The sequence below is a fragment of the Centroberyx affinis genome, unplaced genomic scaffold, assembly GCF_046629955.1.
Source record: "Centroberyx affinis isolate AG114_WGS23_722 - 3 ecotype Tasmania unplaced genomic scaffold, CSIRO-AGI_Caff_v1 ptg002243l_1, whole genome shotgun sequence".
Taxonomy (NCBI): domain Eukaryota; kingdom Metazoa; phylum Chordata; class Actinopteri; order Beryciformes; family Berycidae; genus Centroberyx; species Centroberyx affinis.
In genome coordinates, this window is record NW_027280537.1 from 66,600 (window position 1) to 85,917 (window position 19,318).

The 19,318-nt window shown below is 39.2% G+C and overlaps 2 protein-coding genes across 2 annotated transcripts; both read right to left on the minus strand.

Annotated features, from left to right (window-relative positions):
* Positions 1 to 2,066: 2,066 nt before the first annotated feature.
* Positions 2,067 to 5,264, minus strand: LOC139655375 (meprin A subunit beta-like). Its single transcript, XM_071532767.1, has 11 exons — positions 5,240 to 5,264; positions 4,941 to 4,972; positions 4,738 to 4,831; positions 4,469 to 4,586; positions 4,178 to 4,356; positions 3,674 to 3,892; positions 3,400 to 3,555; positions 3,056 to 3,274; positions 2,532 to 2,972; positions 2,226 to 2,390; positions 2,067 to 2,074 (listed from the first exon to the last, which is right to left on the minus strand). The coding sequence occupies exons 1-11, from the start codon at positions 5,262 to 5,264 to the stop codon at positions 2,067 to 2,069; spliced, it is 1,656 nt and encodes a 551-aa protein (XP_071388868.1).
* A 2,098-nt stretch (positions 5,265 to 7,362) lies between these two features.
* Positions 7,363 to 13,788, minus strand: LOC139655378 (meprin A subunit beta-like). The gene is made up of 14 exons (XM_071532770.1): positions 13,783 to 13,788; positions 13,261 to 13,279; positions 12,873 to 12,929; positions 12,737 to 12,774; positions 12,532 to 12,610; positions 12,300 to 12,417; positions 11,753 to 11,931; positions 11,401 to 11,619; positions 11,117 to 11,269; positions 10,653 to 10,703; positions 10,248 to 10,460; positions 9,239 to 9,691; positions 8,898 to 9,083; positions 7,363 to 7,430 (listed from the first exon to the last, which is right to left on the minus strand). The coding sequence occupies exons 1-14, from the start codon at positions 13,786 to 13,788 to the stop codon at positions 7,363 to 7,365; spliced, it is 1,839 nt and encodes a 612-aa protein (XP_071388871.1).
* Between the last annotated feature and the right edge of the window lie 5,530 nt (positions 13,789 to 19,318).

Genomic DNA, 19,318 nt, shown 5'->3' on the forward strand with positions numbered 1-19,318 from the left:
AGTGACATTGTATGCTAGTTTGTATAATTAGATATTTATGCTGTGAGGCTAGATATTGATATAGTCATCATTTGTTTACACAAGCACAATCCTATTATTTTGTGTAAACAAATGATGACTATATCAAATTTCAAAGTTTGATTAAGATTAAATTATGACATTCAGGATTCAGCCAGACTTCATTCATATTGACTTTTTAAACACTATCTTTCTTGTTGTAAAGCACTTTGTAACTCAGTTTTGAAAAGTGCCATATAAAAAGTTTATTATTATTGTCCATTGTGTGGTAGGGTGCAGCACAGTCTGACCTGGAGCCACCTGCCAAAAGAACATATTTCAGCGAGGCAGCCCAATTGTAACATGATTTAATATGAATAGTTTCATGCCAAAATAAGATATCAATGTGACACCTGTCATAAAAGTATTATAGAAGTTATTAACAATCTGAAGACCTTTACTTACAATATAGCAACATATTAGGACATGTGATTATATGTATTTTTGGAAATATCAAATCCTGTGTATTGCCACATGAAATGTATAGATAGTGAGTTACTTTCCATATAGGTAGAAGAGATAATGCAAAAACAAATATGCAGGTACAAAGGTACCACTTAGCTTTCATTTTTTTTCTCACATTTTAATATGCTCTCAATCTATTCTAAGTCTCTAATGGACCATTAAGGAGAAACATCTCATCATGCTTTTCTTATTTGTCAAGCACTTCTTACAGGTAATGCAGATGTATATTCTCATTCTCATCTCTTTATTGCTCTTAAGGGGGGTTTAGGAGAAAGCATTCAGATATAATTGATCCTATATTAATACAATATTGAGATATGCTATAGTTCTTCAGAGATAAACAAAAGGTGATGTTAAGTAAAGGATCTTTCCTCTGAGAAGTCAACATAGTAGCTCTTTCCAGTCTGATACATTCAAATTGACTCTGGAGTTTTGTTAACACTTGCTCAGCCACAAAAAATAACAAAGACGAGCACATGCAAGGCTTTGTGTAAGGGTACGGGAGTCACTGGAGGCAGAAAGCATTCTCATAACAAACAACAAACTATTGCACAACAAAACAGTTGTCAGCAGAAGTCACATTAGTGTGTGAACTTGTGCCTTGAATCTTGCGACAGACTTCACCAGAAGGCAAACATGCTGTGCCTCAATGGAGACGAAGAGTCTACCTACAAAATCATGTCACATGAAAAACACAATCAACGGAATGAAATGAAATGAAAAACTCTGGCTTATGTCTCTGAGAACATTCCTCATTGGTATTTCACTGGCATCAATTGGGAACTTATTGCCCACTTCACACACTGTAAGCAAACATCCCACACACAAATCACATAAGATCTGAAAGCTCTATTAGCAGGTGATTATGATCCACTGATGCCATTTTCAACATCCACCCATTCTTGTAGCAATTAAACAGGTAGCAGACGAGCAGGAGACACAAAGACGTTATGGAGTGTAGTCCTGATGATGACAGAGGGATGGAAGGATCACCAAAAATTCCTACGACAAAGTAACAAATACATTAAAAGGTAGCACTGCAAAACACATTCAGAGCAATTCCACAACATGAGGAGTGTTAAACTTACCATGATGGGTTAATTAGCATTAAAAAACAGAACCGCCTCAGACCAAAACACAGAGGCGTCTACGTGACTCAGCTTTTGCGCCCCACCTAAAGTATCAGAAACTTAATGAATGTGGCTTTAAGCGTTACACATAAAAGGTGATACAACCAGCCTCACTGAATTAAGATTTTAGATTTATATCACAAAGAATAATAATATTATCAATACACTGTAGCTCAGCACATAGCAGTTCATTTCAGAAGCTCTAAGGACTTACTGTTTAGCACATGGGCCTTTGTCGCGGTTGTTTGGATGTGCAGTAAAGTTGGTTGGTAGAAATTTTGGACATGGTAGAAAGTTTTTATACTGCAGACTGGAGATATCTAGTGATAATTTGCATGCAGGAGGAAGAGGCAGTTAGGGGAGCCAGGAGATTAGAACAGTTGAGTTTCCAGTTCAAGAAAACAGTTTGCCCAACTACTTAGCTGAGAAACCAAGAATTAAAACTAGCAGATGTAAAATTTCACCGCTGTAATAATGTTTGTATTCTGACAATATTAGCTGAAAGCTGCAGTATCAGATTTCTATCAAATATCCACTCACGATAATAAGTCTGATTAGGTTTAGCTAACACACCTTGCAGTGCAAAAAGGAAGACAGCAGTGTCCCCCTTCAGGAAGTCTCTGCTCCTCAGATTCGCCAGGGAGAGGAATGATTTGGTGCCAGTGGCAGAGTTCACATATAAAGACTCGCCATTGATAGTGCTGCGTTTTCCAACTTTACGGGGGTTGTCATACTGAGCTGCAGAAAAAACAGAAGATAAATCTCTTACAGATAACGTCAGTGGCGACAATATTACACATGGTCAAAATGATAATGTGCCTCTGGGATTATTACATCAAACACAACAGACCACTGAAATATGTCTAAAAATAGACTCACCAACTGTTGGGTCAGTGGTGACAGTGATTTGTTTGGACATCTGTTGCTGAATGTGGGGGTTCTGGTCCAGCATTGTAACGGTCGCCTGCCTCCACGGGCAAGGCCACTCCAGCCTCGCATCATATTCGCCCGATACCAAACGAACATAAAGTCCGAAGAAAGTTTCTCGGAGCGCAATCATCACCTGGAAGGCGTAACCCTCCGGGGAATACATGCGAGGGCTGGTCAGAAACGTGTTGTAGTCACTGGTGGTCAAAAGCTTCTCAAAGCCCTTAATTTTCCAGACGCGATGTGGACACTCGGTCTCAGACAGGTTGATGTCATCGATGGAAAAGCCTCCTGAAGAGCTTCCCGCTCCCTTACGAATCTCGAACTCCACCTGGAAGGCCCTGGCGGCATTCAGGGGAACATGGTGGAGCTGCCAATCAAACGTTGCTGTACCTGGAGGGTAGAGTAATGTCTTCACATGTTGTTGCTCATGTTGTTTGCATGTTGTATATGCATTATAGCAGCCATTTCCTCACCAGCGATCTGTCCCATGAGGCGTAGCTTTCCAGTACAGTCCCTCTCGTCCTTGAACTCTCTGATCCAGATGTTGAGCTGGTCTGACCGGCTCCCACTGTGGAAATAGTAGAACTGGAGACACTGGACATGACACTCCCTGCTGGGGTTCATCCTCTTAGTCTCCAGCCAGGCCGAGTCTCCCTCCTGACCAGATGCTGTGCTAGCATGCATGAAGTAACCTGGGGAAAATTTAAGTTTGACCAACTTCTAGTTTCTTACAATGGGACAGGGAAAGATCGTCATGAAATAACATTCTGCATGGGTGACAAATTGTACTAGTGGTTATGCAGAATCAGGGTGTTACCTGCTGCCTTGCCCAGGTTGGTGTGATCAGTGTGAGGACCTCCAAAAGCAGCGCTCATTCTCTTCCAACCTCCTACCAAGCTTTTTGCACAGCGACTCATTCCACACATATTCTTACTGGAAAAGTCACAATGCTCCATAAATGAAATGGATGCACCTGTGGCCATGTAGCAAAAGAATTGACAACATAATAATGCACAGTTCAGTTCAGTTACTATCACATTTCAGAAATTAAGAAGGGCACTCTCACTATCTTGCAATCTGTCACCCCTTACCGCAATTATAAAGGTGATTCAACTTGAAGACATCAATGGAGCTCATTTCCATACGCTGGCCAATCACATTCTGGTATTCTGGTAGCTTAGTCATAATGGTAAATCCCGAGTTTTTGGAGAAGGAATTTTTGGCATAGTGCATCACTGATGCATAGTCGTATGGAGCATTAAATGTTGTTGCCGCACTTGGGGATAATTTCTTAAAATTTGCCTTGTGGTCTGTGGACAAGATGTGCACATAACATGTTTTATAATCAGTGTCATGGAACAACAAAAACATGCAAAAGGTTTCATATTACCTCATATTTAGTTCATCGGATAATACTTATAATTCTACGCATCCTAACAATACACTGTAAATTGATTTTTCTGTTCAGTGTTGCTTGTTATGTTCCTAAAATAGCTTATGCAGTAAATACTGTAGTGTAGTGATGTTTTAAATACAGCCTCGGAAAAAGATAACATCGAGAAACTATTCAGTGGATGAGGAAGTTATTATCAAACCTTCTGCAATGTTTTCCCAGACAATGGTCACATGGTCATCTCTGTCATATCTTGACTGCTCATGCCAGAAGCCCAAAGTGTGGAGAAGCTCATGCTCTACTGTGCCGAGGCGATTACATCGTTCACCAATGGAAACTACTTGGCCGCCTTTAACAAGCTTTGAAACATAAGAGTAACACCTACAGAGGGGAGGAGAGGAGGACAGAATAAATCAACTGAGCTAAGAAGAAGCCAATCCCTACTACGGTGGAAAGCGACTAGTTTATGTTTGGGGAAGAAAAGCAGAATTACCCTTTGCTTTTTCTGACTGAAATGTAGTATTCCTCAGAGTCTCTGGGCTTGAAGTCAATGCATGACTTCAACCTGAAATGTTCAAAGGCCTGCAGAATGACTCCTTTAGTATCCATATCTGTGCTCAGAGAGAATATAGGAGGGAATGATTAGCATTTCTATACATCGAACCCATGAGTTGGTTGCTCACTGTAGGTTGTTACCTGCTTGATCCTTGTATTCATTTATAAACAATGATCAAGAGAAAGGGTTAATTGACCACCACGCACTAAGACTGTCTTCGATTACATAAGGAACAGGAAGGTCCCACAGGTGTCTTCTATCCAAGAGGACATTCCTGGCAACCCTTGTCCTCCTCTTAATCTGCTCAAGGGAAGTACATGCATCAAATTAAGAGGAAAAAAAAACACAACAACCTGATATCCAGCAAATAATATAACAGTGATGCTACCAAGTGATGCTCAATGCTTACTGGTATAATGTCACCCTCAAGTAAATTCAGATCTAGAAGGTAAACAGAAAGACATTTGATAGTTACTGATGTGTTAAAGATAGTGGTATCCCATTTAAGATTTAATTGTGAATGTCATGATCTGCTTGTTCATCTTCGGTAATGCCTCTCAATGGCGTTGTATATCTGTATGACAAACTCTGCTTTATTGTTTCTGGCTACACTGTTTCAAAGGAGGCAGTGAATAGAATCCAATTTAAATGCTTAAATTCAGTGGAATTCCCCTTTACTGTTAACCACAATTAACAGTAAAAACTTACCTTTGTTTATTTCATTTATGTCCATGTCGTCATCATCGATTTCTTAAAAATGAAACACAGATTACACTTTGAGTTTTTACACTGAAACACATAAATAGTTTTCAGAAGTGTACATACAGTATATATGCATATTGGTTATTCAATGTATACAAAAGCACTTCTGGAGATTCAACTTCAAACATCTGTGAGATGACCTTTTTGTAACCCTCCAAATACATACTCAGCAAATTCCTCTACTATCTAAGGTTTCTATATAAACAGTCACCAAGATTATATCATGCAAAGAAATGACAACAGATCATTTGTAATAGTGATTATTTAATGAGAATATCTAGGCTATATATGTATATTTTATATTTGTATATATTTTTTTTCCTTTAGTGAAGCAAAAATAATATCTCACCTGTTAACAATGGCTGGAGTGACTGAATATGAACAGGGAGTAAATTGAAAAATAATAGTGAGAATAGCATTGTTTTCATATGGTTCTATTCCCAATTGAATTCCTCTAATACTTATTAAATGCATTGTCAAGGTTTATCCACGCTGTCACCGAATAAACATCAAACTTCAAATTTAGTTGTTTTTCATGTTTTTACTTGAACGTAAAGCTTACATAATGTTTTATAGGTGGAGCATTTTTCATGACCCTATTAGTCCCATGAACGTCAGTCAAACCCATGTTAAAATAATAAAAAAAAATCATATTCATCAACCAGAAAATAAGGCTGTTTTTTCTAAATTCCTGAAAATTTGACCTTTGAAGACAAAATATTTTGATCTGACAGCAACATTATGCTCTTACCTTAGACAGGTGAATAATGCTCACCACAAGAATAAAATAATTATACATTATTGTCCACAAAATGGTACAAGTTGTCAGGTAATATATGGACAACTGGATGAAGTCATTACAAACTGATCATTACAAAGATCAACACACGTGAAAATCTCACAAATAAAAATCTTCAACAGTTGAGTGTGCAATTAGATTCCTCTGCCTGATTTTGCTCAGGTCTTTGTGCTGCGTGTCCAATTCATGACCCATCTCAAACAGTTCTTTAAGTTTCTTCCAGAATCAAGATCATCAGAAAACCTAGTCCTAGGCAAGTCAATAGAAGTCAATTTGTATGGGATACCAAACTTGATCCTCCACAAACATGAACTGCAAAAACACACTAATTATACCTTTAAACAACATCTCCCCCTCTAGGCCTACTATTCTGCACAAATATTACTCCTTTATTGCTCCAAGCAAATCAAAGAACTGTGTGTGCAGGTGAGAAAGACCCCATTGACACTATTGGACAATAAAAAACAGTGCTGAAGATTCAAAATGCCCTTTATTGGCCAATTATGCATAGCATAGTTATCAAAAGGAAGGCATTTATACGTCACTTTTAAAATGTTAACTTCATTTGAGAGTGTTTGCAGACCTCAGGGTGAGAAGAGTTCTCTTATCCTTGTGTACATCTGCAGAACAAACACAAGTCCTGGTTTGTCTAGTTTTTGTGACAGCAGCGTTAAATGTTGTGGTTTAACTCATACTTCACATTCTGTTGTGCTCACCTGCAAGGTGATAAATTAGTCAGCAGGTACAGAACAATTACAGTCTGTGGCAAGACAGGCTTCATTAACTTAGAAGATAACTTTGCTGAAAGCACCAATGGGAGTGTCAGTGAGACACATGTCAACAGAAGCACTTAAACGTTCAGAAAGACACATAACTTCTCAGACAAAAAACTTAACCTTGCTTCCCAGGAGGTTCAATTTCAGGAATTTTGCTCTTGCAGTGTGACATAAGAACATCAGTTTGGCTGTACTGAAATACAGTATGTGTTGTGGAATTTCTATTGTGATATTTCATGGAAACAATTACTTACACTTACCATCTTGAGAAATGTAATATTTTGTAGAAGAGACAGAAAGTGCATATTAAGATCATGACACTTGAAAATATGAAATCTTCTTGTTGGATTCTGTGTTCAGTACATGAAGCAATCAAGATGAGAGTTGTAGGACTAAACCATTGACACAGAGATCATCTCTTGGGTTTACAATGTACAGAGTGTTTACAGTAAGATTTTATCCCATTCTCTGTCTGCAGTACAGAGTTTCCATTTTCAGAAGGTCGTGGGCAAGGCTGCTGCCATCAGAGCTGCTGAGGCTGTCAGCATTGATACCACGGTTCCTGTGGATAGACTGGGAAAACAAGGTCAGAAGTGGTTATAATCATTAATGGTGATAATGGTAAAATTATATTACAGTACTAGGTGATATAAAGGCAGTTGGATAAGGACAATAAAGAAAAAAATGTCTGGCTAGGAACCCTTTTATAGCTAGCTGCTAACTACTACTAATGTGTTTGCTAGTGAGGTCCAACCTATGGGTCCAACATAATAAACAGCTGATTGAGAGTGTTTGATACTGTGCCTGTCTTGCCAAAATAGCTGTTGGTTTCTTAAAGTGCGTAGGTTCACAAACACACACAGATTTGTTCGGGCTAAACAAGCCTCAAAAAAGGAAATCACGGTGATAGCAAAATGAGCTGTCTAGTAAAAGATGGTGCAAAATCATGCTCAGAAAAATGCAAAATAGTGAAGAATGATGAAGAGTGAATGTAGAGTGATGAATGACAGCAGACATTTCAGCACATCAGGCCATCATCAGTGCAAAGATCATATCATGTACAAATTCTTTTTGCTATATTTCAGCTTCTCGGTTTCCTTTTTTGAGGCTTTTTTATTCCCTAGCAAATCAGCGTGCACGTCCCTCTGTCCAGCTTAATAAACACCCATGGGTGCCGACATACAACATGGGTTCTCTGAAATGTATAAATGCTTCTATTATCCCGTTGCTATAATCAGCCTCACGTGATTCGAGATGAGATGCAAGACAAACATACCTGACTGCAAATGATGTGGTGGCTGTTGTATTGTTGTCCTTCCTGCCAGGGAGGGAGACAGTGTTAATAGGAGTTTTCTTTGTCACTGGGTGTTTTTCCACACAACAGCATGCACTCTACTGTGTCCTGGCATATGGGAGTCTTTCAACCTAGTCATTCAGGATTTTTTGTGTATCTTATCGTTATTTATTTGTTAGGTGCATCTCTTACAGTTGGTTTAGGCAAGTTCCTCTGTCGTCTGTGTGCATCAGTGTCACATGACTCAAGTTAGTCCACAGGCGAGGCTTAGGAAGGACTGAGCCGTTCAGGCGCAGACTCGACAAATCTGAAAACCAAAATAGCAGTGAGGTTTGAATAGATGGAAATTGGAAAGTTTTATTTTACACAGATGCATTTACAAAAGTTAGTATTGAACATAAATCTTGCTCTAATGTCATGGCACAGTCAAAGCCTCCTGCTGTTGGCTCAAACACCTTATATCTACTACTGATGTTATGAACCCACTTACCCTCCGGTTTACATGGACAATCTGTCATTAGAAAGTTGCTGATTAATAGAAGCGGACTAGAGTGACCTTAACTGGTGATGGTTTAACTATACTTTACATCCAGACACCCTGTAAGTCAATATAAAACTCCCATATTACAGTAAGAGTACTTCACACACTTGAAATATCTTGGGACACATTGACAGATTGCGATGGATATTAACACAAAGAGAAGAGGAGGTTTTATTGGCTATCGTAACACCTACCATCAAAGTTGAGCAGAAAGAAGACATCGCCTCCTTTTATGAAGTTTCCTGACCAGAATGCATCAAGGGACAAGAAGCGCCGGTAGCCAAGGTTTGGGCCAGCATAGAATGAGTCTCCATTGGATGCGCTGACAAGACGCCCCACCTTCCTTGGGTTATCCCAGTAGAGAAATGTCTCCCCATTATCTTGTAGTAATAATGACAATTGGTTGAGGAGTGAAAAACACCATACAAAAGCAAAATTTACACTCTTCAATTGATCACACATACATATCCAGTACATTTCTTGAGGCATTTTCAGTGTTTTTCAACATTTTTGTCTTCATCATCCACTCACTAACCTCCAGTGAACGTTCTCTCTGAATCGGTTGTGATACTGAACTGCTTGGACATGCGCTGCTGGATACGGTGGCTCTGGTCCAGTAGCAGGACAGTCACCTGTCTCCAAGCACACGGCCACTGGAGCTGGTCGTCGTAGTCGGTGGACACCAGGTGGAAGAAGACCCCTAAGCGGTCGGAGTAGAGTTGCAGCAGCAGCTGGAGTCCGTAGCTCTGTCTGGTTAAGAACCTTGGGCTCACTAAGCTTGCACCAACACTGCTGTTTGTCAGAAACTTGTCAAAGTTGGGGATGTGCCAGACGTGATGTGGACACTCGGTCTCAGACAGGTTGATGTCATCGATTGAAAAGCCTCCTGAAGAGCTTCCTGCTCCTTTACGAACCTCAAACTCCACCTGGAAGGGCTTGGTGGCGTTCAGAGGAACATGGCGGAGCTTCCAGAATGACTCTGGTGGACCTGGCACATGACAAAGCATACACACTCGGATCACATGTTGTTTCTGTTATTACTCCAGCGTTAGTGCACATGCAAAATCATCCTTTCATTTGTAGGATTTCAATCCAAAATTCTCTATTTAAAAATATACAACATAATATAATATAAAAAAATATACAATATATGTATTGTATTTAATGTTTGTAATCATATTTTTGTCAGATTACACAGCAAAATTGCCAGTGTTTATGATTGCTGATATTATAGTGACAATTATTTGGAGATGACAAGTGTTGATTGGTGTTGTTTGTCCTCTCATGGAGCAGATTTGGCACCGTTCAAAACTATTTAAAATTTTGTAGTAACTCCGTTGGGTGTGATAAACACTAGCATAGTCTTTATTATTACACTCATTGAGCTAAAATAACACAGCATGATTTTGCTGTGTTAGGTGTCACAATTTTCAAATGAATATCTGGGTTTTGGAGTGAAACTATTCTCTGTGTATCATTTGCGTGACCATGAAAGCAGATCAATACTGTAGGTAGATACATAAAAATATAGATCTGACAATCACCTGTGATCTGGTCCATCAGACGGACGTTTCCCTGTGTGTTTCCCTCATACTCTCTGATCCAGATGTTGAGCTGGTCTTTGTCGCCTCCACTGTGATAATAGAAAAACTGGAGGCACTGAAACTGTCTCTGTGGATTCATTCTCCTGCTCTGCATTTTGGCTCCATCCCCGACTTCTCCAGAAATCGTGCTGTAGTGCATGAAGAAGCCTCCACCTATAAGAGGCATGAAATCCAGGCCCAGTTTCTTAGCACTAAAGTGATCTTCATGTTACTGGCTTTTAACAGAACAAACACAATCTTAGTGCAAAAATGACTTGGGAAACCCAGCCCATATTGGTAAAAAACAATATACATTTACAGCATCTCTAAACACGATAATAACTTTTTAGAACAGAGCAGACTCACCAGTTTGATTGGTGGAAGTATCATTAGCAAGAGTAGATGCCGTCTGAGTTTCTGTGACAACAATGACAACACAACAGCGTAACATTTAGAAAATGCAGCAACTGATTAGTATTCTCATTGGTTCTTGACAATAAATCCACCATGCTGCTGCTAGAAGCAAAATTAAGGCTATAAATAATAATGGAATAATTTTGTTTCATATTACAGTGAATGAAAAGATATAATTCAAAACAGCTGTACTCGCCATTGGAGAGAGAAGAGTTGTTTTCCAGGACTACAGTGTCCTTGACTACAAAGGCAACAGAGAGGAAAATACATTAAGACGAAATAGGAAGGCATAAACATCACTTTGCAGCTTTATGCTAAAATTGGATATCAAAGGCTTCCAAACAAATCACAGGTAATGACAGGTATTTCTAAATGAAGACATGATTTTTCTGCACGGGGGCTGCAGGTTTGCGTACCCCCCTGTGCTCCCAGGCTGCTGTGGTCAGAGATGGGTCCGGCTGTGGAGCTGCCCACTCTCTCCCAGCTGGTGTTTCCTTTGGCACAAAGAGTCATATCGCACATCTGCTCATCCTCAAAACTGCATGACTCCAGAAAGGTGACAGCAGATGCTGAAGAGTAAAGAAACATGTGTCAACACCACATAAATATATAATACTACATACATATACACATATACATACAAATAACAACAAATAACATTATACCATGAGGTCACAGTGTTTTATTGATCGCTACTTACTGCAGTTATAAAGCTTTCTTAGCTTCAGAATGTCATTGGAGCTCATTTCTAGACGCTGACCAATCACATCCTGGTACTCTGGCAGATTGGTGATGATGGTGGACCCATTGCCATTAGAGAAGGCGTCTTTACCATAGTGCATCACAGACATGTAGTCATACAGAGTGCCAAGCGTGCTGGTGTAGCTAGAACTGTGCTTTAAAAAATTGTGCTCCTTCCCTGAAAAAAATAAAATAAAAGTGAACTTTTTTTGGCAAATTCAACAAGTTTGGTATTGGGGCTTTTACAGACACAGTGTATCAAAAATTAACCAATCAATCAATTAACATGATGAACTAAAATTCAATCAAACCTTCTTCAATGTTTTCCCAGACAATGGTCACATGGTCGTCTCTGTCATATCTGGACTGTTCGTGCCAGAAGCCCAGTGCATGGAGAAACTCATGCTCCACTATGGCAATGTGATCACACCACTGTCCAATAGACAGACTTTGGTTTCCCCAGCGTTGATTCCCAACATATGACCAACATCTATAGAGAGAAAGGAAAAAATCTATGAGAATAACAAAATTAAGTTACATAGAAAAACTGTTGGAGGAGCAAGAATATGTAGCGATAGGTTATATTAAAATGTAGAGGTTTTTGCAGTAATGGTATTAGTATGACTTGTTCCATAGGAATTAGTAGAGATAGTGAAACAAATAAACAATAAATGTTGAAACATTCAAATACGTGCAGGTCAGGAAAGAAAAGCCCAAACTGGCTAAATACAGATAGCCTCACCAAGTTAGATGGAAACAGTCTGCACTGTCAAAATATTACAGCATTAAAGAAATAAATAAAAAAAAGAAATACCACAAGACTATAACTAAGGAGCAGCCAGTGATTAGGTGCACTACCCATCATCTTTAATGACTAAGATGTAGTTGGGTTCGTCTTCCCAGGGTTTGAAGTCGACGCAGGTTTTCAGCCGTATTTGCTCAAAAGCCCGTAGAATAATGCCTTTGGCATTCAGGTCTGTGTTTCAAGCAGAGCAAACATGCAGAGGTATCGTTTTATGAGTCAACTATGTAAACAATAGTTTCTTCACAGCTGAATGAACACAGAATATCAACCATTTCTGCATCTTACCAAGGCTTTTGTCTAAAACATACGGGACAGGAATCTCCCATTTTAATTGGTCTCCTAGAATGATGTTCCTGTTTCGGCCCTGTAAAGACATACAGGACACTATGTGTAAAGTGAGGATCAAGACTACTAATAGAACAATATAGTAGTATTATTGTTGTGTATTCTGTTTTTTTTTTTTCAAGTATGCCAGTACAAAGGTTCTTACAGTCATCAACAGAATGTCTCCCTCATGTAGATCCAGATCTAAAAGTACAAAGTTTACTCTTATATTCCTCTGCAACACCAAATGGCAAAAATATAACTACATATTAAATTATATTGCTGCATATGGCTCTTCCCACCTTTGTTTATCTCATCAATGTCCAGATCTCTTTCGTCATCCCCATCTCCTTCAGCGCCTGGTAAAACAATCAACAGGGAGCATCAGGTAGACAAAACAGAGTAGGGTAGCTGTTAGTGTTTAAGTGTTAAATTTTAGTGCTTTGATTCCAAAATTATATTGTTCACTAAAATCACAGCTGAGAGGAAACATGGATCATGTACTTTAACTTACTCAGTGATGACGAATTGAATGAAAATGAATAATGAAAAATTATGAGATTAAAATCATGTGTAGCCATGCTGTTCCAAATTATCAGACATGCTGTTTGAAATCATTATCAGCCATTATTGTTTTTATTCTCCATTCAAAAGTTACTCCCTCAATCTACTTTATATCACCTCCAATACCTCCTACTGATGCAGCAGGCTGTGGACACATGCAGACAAATGTGAGACACATATCCGATCACAGCGGTAATGTTATAAGCATCGTTAGCAATGTGAATGAAATGCTTCATAGACAGAAACTTACCAGGGCCAATGTCTGCTGCAAAACCAAACTCGCCAGGAGAATCATACAAAAACACATTTTCTGTCCAGAAAGGGAAAACATTTTCAGAAAATCAAGGCCAGATAAAACCCACACTTTCTGCCATGGTGTGGTATTGTAATGTAATTGTAATGTAATGAGGATGATCTCCAAACACTTAACAGTTTAAGATGATTATGGCACACTGCAGTATTAGAAAGAGCTACTCTTCATTAGAATTTACCACTTACTGTGTACAACCATTACTGGTATGAAAGGTTATTCAATCATAGTACGCAACTGTTGAGCGTAGCAAAACACACACACCACACACACACACACACACACACACACACACACACACACACACAACACACACACACACACACGTTGAAACTTACATCCATGCTGGTGTGAAATACTGCACTGCAAGAGAGATGCTCCACTGAATGTCAATGCTGCCAACATGAACATAATATAAAAGCTCTGTTGATCAGTGGACGTTGGACCTCCAGATGCATCATCCATCTGACTACAGATTGACAGGGAGGAAGTTACATTTTAAAAGTCTTCCAGACTAAGCAAATTGTTTTCATGATTTTCAACACCATGTAGGTCAACGTATTACAGTAAAACACCCTCTGTTTGAAAGACAGTGTTGCCAAATTCATGAAAAATGAATGAATCAAATTTAAATCACACTCAACCCTACTGCCCCAAAACTTTATTGGCCCGGCATCCATGTTATTCCCAGTTCCAAAATGACTGGATAGCACAAAATGGACAGGACAAGACAGGTAATAAGAGAGGAAGAAATGGAAAATGTTACTTTCACATATAGAAGTGTGTCAAGGACCACAATGGAAATAAGTCTGTTGATCTTGCTTTCTATTGTCGAACAAACTAAACTAAACTAAACTAAACTAAACTAAACTAAACTAAACTAAACTAAACTAAACTAAACTAAACTAAACTAAACTAAACTAAACTAAACCAAACTAAATAAGCATATCTGAGTGAGAATCAGCAAACAAACATGATCCCGATAAATGAACGTGACACTGTCTACCGTCAACACTGAACATTTTCATTCTCCTGCAGTATGGCGCCAGGTTTCTGCCTCCAGGGGGCAGCGGTGAGCTGAGTCAGGGAAGATATTCATCAGTCACTGACAGCCATGCAAAGATTAATTGTTCACTCAACATATGAAATGAACGTAGTGTTTGAAGAAATAATAGTTCAAATACGTACATAAACTATTTTTTAGACTGTATGTATGTGTTATCTGAAATTTTCAAATTATCATTTCTTGAAGTTTGTTCACTTCCAGAACAGTATGCTTGACATGGTAGAGAGCCACATGGTGTCACTACTTTCACCTTTCTTGTTCACTCTCTACACTTCAGACTTCAGATTCAGCTGTGGGTTGTGCCACCTCCAGACCTTCTCTGATGAGTCCTGTATTGGGCTGACTGGGATGCATCATTGAGGGAAATGAGGAGTAGTGTGGGAGTCTGTGAAGAGTTTCATCATCATTTCATCATCAAAACACATTTCTGTGCATTATCTCTATCTGTAACTGTTAGAAGATGAGAGCTATAACAACACACACCTGCATGTTCTGCATATATTTCTGTACATATCTTACCCCATCTGTAAATCTGATGGGGTAATTAAAATGCATACATGCATGCCTGGACGCCTTTATGTACGTCTGATAATGTGAAAAGCTAGTGATGCAGAATCCGATATCTGCTTCAAACTAGTAAATCTGTAAATAAAGACACTATATCTTCATTCATTAATTTTTTTGTATTATTCTTAATGTGGTCTATTGCTGTAATTACTTGTATATTCACTATACTCTCTATTTGTCTTATTTTTATCTACATCCAATTATCTGCTGCTGCGATGATCCAATTTCCCCACGGGGATCATTAAAGTTTCATAATGTTTACCATGTTTACTTTTCAAAACAAAGTGATGATGAAAATGTAACGAATTGCACCATAGGCAAAGTGTATTTACTTTGACAAAATGAAAAAATAAGAAAAAATAACAACAGAGCTATGTTTGAGCATTTATTACATATTACAGTTTATTAAAAACGCAAGGAGATGAAACACAAATGAAAGCTAACTGGAGCTGAAACTGTCAGTTTTCAAATGCAAGAAAATAAACCACTTCCATTTCAGATCAGCAGACCCCCACCCCTTTCCACAGAATTAAAAGACAAACCTTTTGCACACTGTGGTCCTGTTCGTTTTACATCCGCTGTTCACCTGATACTGACGCCTCTGTGGTGTGTACTTACTCCCTGGTGTACGACTGAGTGGTGTGTGTAATAATTTGCATGGGCCTTGATGTGGTGTCTCTGGCGCGCTTAGAGGAAATAGACATATATCTTCATATCAGATGTCTTTCTTTTCTTTGCTATTGTCTCTCTTTCCTCTAATTGCTCTGTGGGTTAAAGAACAACAACATTTAACTGTAAACATTTCAAATTCACAGGAAAGCCAGCACTCGGCAAGTACAGCTCTACCAAGCCGGCCCTCGGTGAGACTCTCTGTCTCCTTGAAAACAGTTGTCACCCTCACTGTGTGCAAAGACAGAAGCAGCCAACCACAAAAACAAGATCATGTACAATTTCCAGTTTAACATTTCTCTCTCAGGCAACCACAGCGGTACAGTGAGTCAGCCTAAAGAAGGATTAACATGAACAATAAAATGAATAACATCTAAAATCATCCCTATTCTTTATACCCAAATCAGATTAGTTTTGGGCTATGAGCAATTCTAAATATTTTTCACTTTGTTTACTGTAATTTACACTTATCTCTACAGCAAAGTGTAATCCTGCCCTAGGGAATATAGGTATGCACTCCTCCATAGAGGCTTAGGAACATGGAAGTATTATATTATCACTAAGCAGCAGCTGACCGCCAACATCAGGCGGGCCTGTCACCACCGGCATGCTGGCTTTCCCCCAGCTCTCAGATTAATAGACAGATATGTTTTGTTCTCCCAAGTAGAAATTTGTTTTCACATTCCTGCACATGGAAACATTAAGCAACAATAATACAGGAAGTAGTCCATGATGGCGGGGGAAAGTCCATTGACCTTAGTGGCTCTGTGTATGATTTTGAGTAATTCAAATCAAAATTGATAATTGCAAAGAGATAAAAATCACTTCTTGAACATAAAAATTCATTACCCAGAAAGAAATAATATTAACTAGGTCTTGCACATGAGTAGAAGCATGATTTTTTTTTAAGCAATTTCAAAATGAATAGAACAAAACTGTGCTGATGGGTCCATGTTCATGCTGATTTTGATTTGATCATGTTGTCCTTTAGAGTTATACAGCAAATGGAGCCTGGTGGTTAGAGCGACCATCCCATAACTGAAAGGCCACAGGTTTAAAAAAACAAAAGGATCAATTGCAGACAGGTTCAGCCATATGGCCTGTCATACTTGAGCAAGACAACTGAACCCATACTTGCTCATTCACTGCGTATCACTCTGGATAAGAGTCAGCTAAATGTCTAAAATATAAAATATTCACTCGAGCCGTTACACTGCTCTGTCACAGTTCCACCACTGAGTGGCACTGTAGTCTCTTCTATTGGAACAGTTGATACTGAGGTCCCCTCCAGTCTCTAGTCTGAATAGTGTTGCATGTTGCATTGCAGTGATAAAAACACAGATCTATCCAACCTGTGAGTTTCATCAGAGACATTTTCTGCATGAGCTGAAATGTACCAGATTCCTCCTTGTTGTTCAACAACCCTGTAATTACATCTCTCACCATACCGCTGGTCTGAAGCCAGTGTTATCCACGGGGGAGAACAAGGGGGAACAAAACACACATAGCCAGAGGGGATGGAGATTTACAATGGCCCGTCAACATGAGACAGCTATCTCCTCATTTCCACAGGTACTGATGTACTTATCAACCTGAGAGCAATATAATAACCTCTTATCTACATCAAAACAAGAGTGAATCACTGTTTGTCATTACAGTGGGCAAAGCAAGACGCATCTTGTTCAAAGAAACTCCTGCGTCAAAAAACAACCCCCTTAAAGCATTTCAGAAGCCTGTCTTATGGCACCGAGTGTGAGTGGGAGAGACATCAATCTAGCCTCCAGTACTAAGAAGTAGCCACATGGGATCAAGGCCTAACAATGCCTTTTGGCCACAGTGTGTAACAACACAGTGTGAATGGTCCCCCTTGGGTGCCCACACAAGTGCTAAGCAGGTATAAGGCAGGATGGAGAGGGTGTGATCTCAAATCTGCATTTGTTTAGTCCGTCAGAGCTTTGCAGTCAATAAAATTGCTTTGGCTTGTTTGTATCTCGAATAATGTGGTAGCAAAGAGAGTGCTGTAAGGTGCTAGAAAGTTGAAGGAAAACAGTTATTTCTAAGTAGGAATTCATAACCTAGAAATACAGTAGGCTGGTCTCCATTGGGGGCTATGAATGATTAGTGTGCTTGCAATTCTGAAAGAGCTGTTCATATTCACAGAATAATTGTGTGCTGTCATCATTCCAAGTGGGCCAGTCCCTGTGGCCTTATGTTTTATGAAGTAAGCAAATCAGTCTAACCATCTGCAATGAAAGAGGGGAAAAAATGAACACAATCCTGCTCTCTGCTGCGTGGAAAAAGCATTTGGCAGCAATGGTTGTAAAAGGCAGCAAAGGCAGGCAGTGCTTCCATTAAAACACACTGGGGTCAAGCTTAAAATCAGTGGTTCTTTTGAAAGGTTGACTGGTGAGATATCTCTAGCAAGGGTCTCCCACACATATTTTGTTTAGGTCTGTCTGGTTGTTTTGAAGCAAACAGGGAACAACTGTGCATTGTGAGAGTGTGTGTGTGTGTGTTTGTAGTGTTGTCAGTGGACTCTGACCCTCCACGCTGGATGCTGGCATTGTAAATGGGGGGGGGGGGACTGACCGCCTCTTGTTGCAAATTTACCACAAGAACTAGTTTTAGGGGTTGCAGCAATTTTTGTTGCCCCAATTTTATGATATTCACAGTTGAAGAAGCGCTGAAAGAATTCTGTGAATGTATTGCTGCAAAACATCAACAAAGTAAATGACTTTCATTTTGAAAAGAAGGAACCGACAATGCATCTAAGTTTTATACATATAGTATACCAATTCTTTCATATAAAACAAAAGACAAAATTGGGATGGACTAAGTGATTGTGCCTCTCTCACATCACGTTGGTCATCCACGTTTCTCAAGGCAAGTTTTTTTTTTTTACTTTATTGTTCTCACTACAGAGTAGTTCTTTGGCATGCATTGACAAGTACAAGTACACAAACAATGGTCTGCCTCTGGAGAAACTGGCAGGAGACGAAACTGTGACAGGACATGTCAGGACTTGGGAGATTAGCGCTGGTACTGTGCAGAGTCACAATAATATAAACTCCCACGGCAAACAGCAGCACATGTCCCACTAGTAAAACTGTGGCAGGGGATATGGTGGTGCCTCCATGTGTTTATTTGCTCATCATTACTTTAGCAATGTCGTTTATTTTCAGTGGATCGCTTGTAAATTCACAGTATAGGCTTTAAAAATCTATTAGGCTAATGTACATAGTATCCACAAGAGCAAATACATCAGTACAAGTTGTTAATTAAAAGATGAGTGTATGGAAAAAGGGAAAGGGGAGAACTATAACACAGGTATTAGAAGGGGAAGATGTAGAGAGGGAAAAGCCCCTCCATGGATTTGAATATCTCGAAAAACAAAAAACAAAAAACAAAAAAGGGGGAGGAAGCATACAGGATACAGCTGTGATGACTATGTGATAATCCTCATTTCTGTAGAAGGACTGAAAGTAAAACTATGTAAATTCTTGATTTCCCAAATAAAGAAAGAATTGCAAAAAATAGATGTATTAGGCTACATATAATTTGAATTCAAGTTC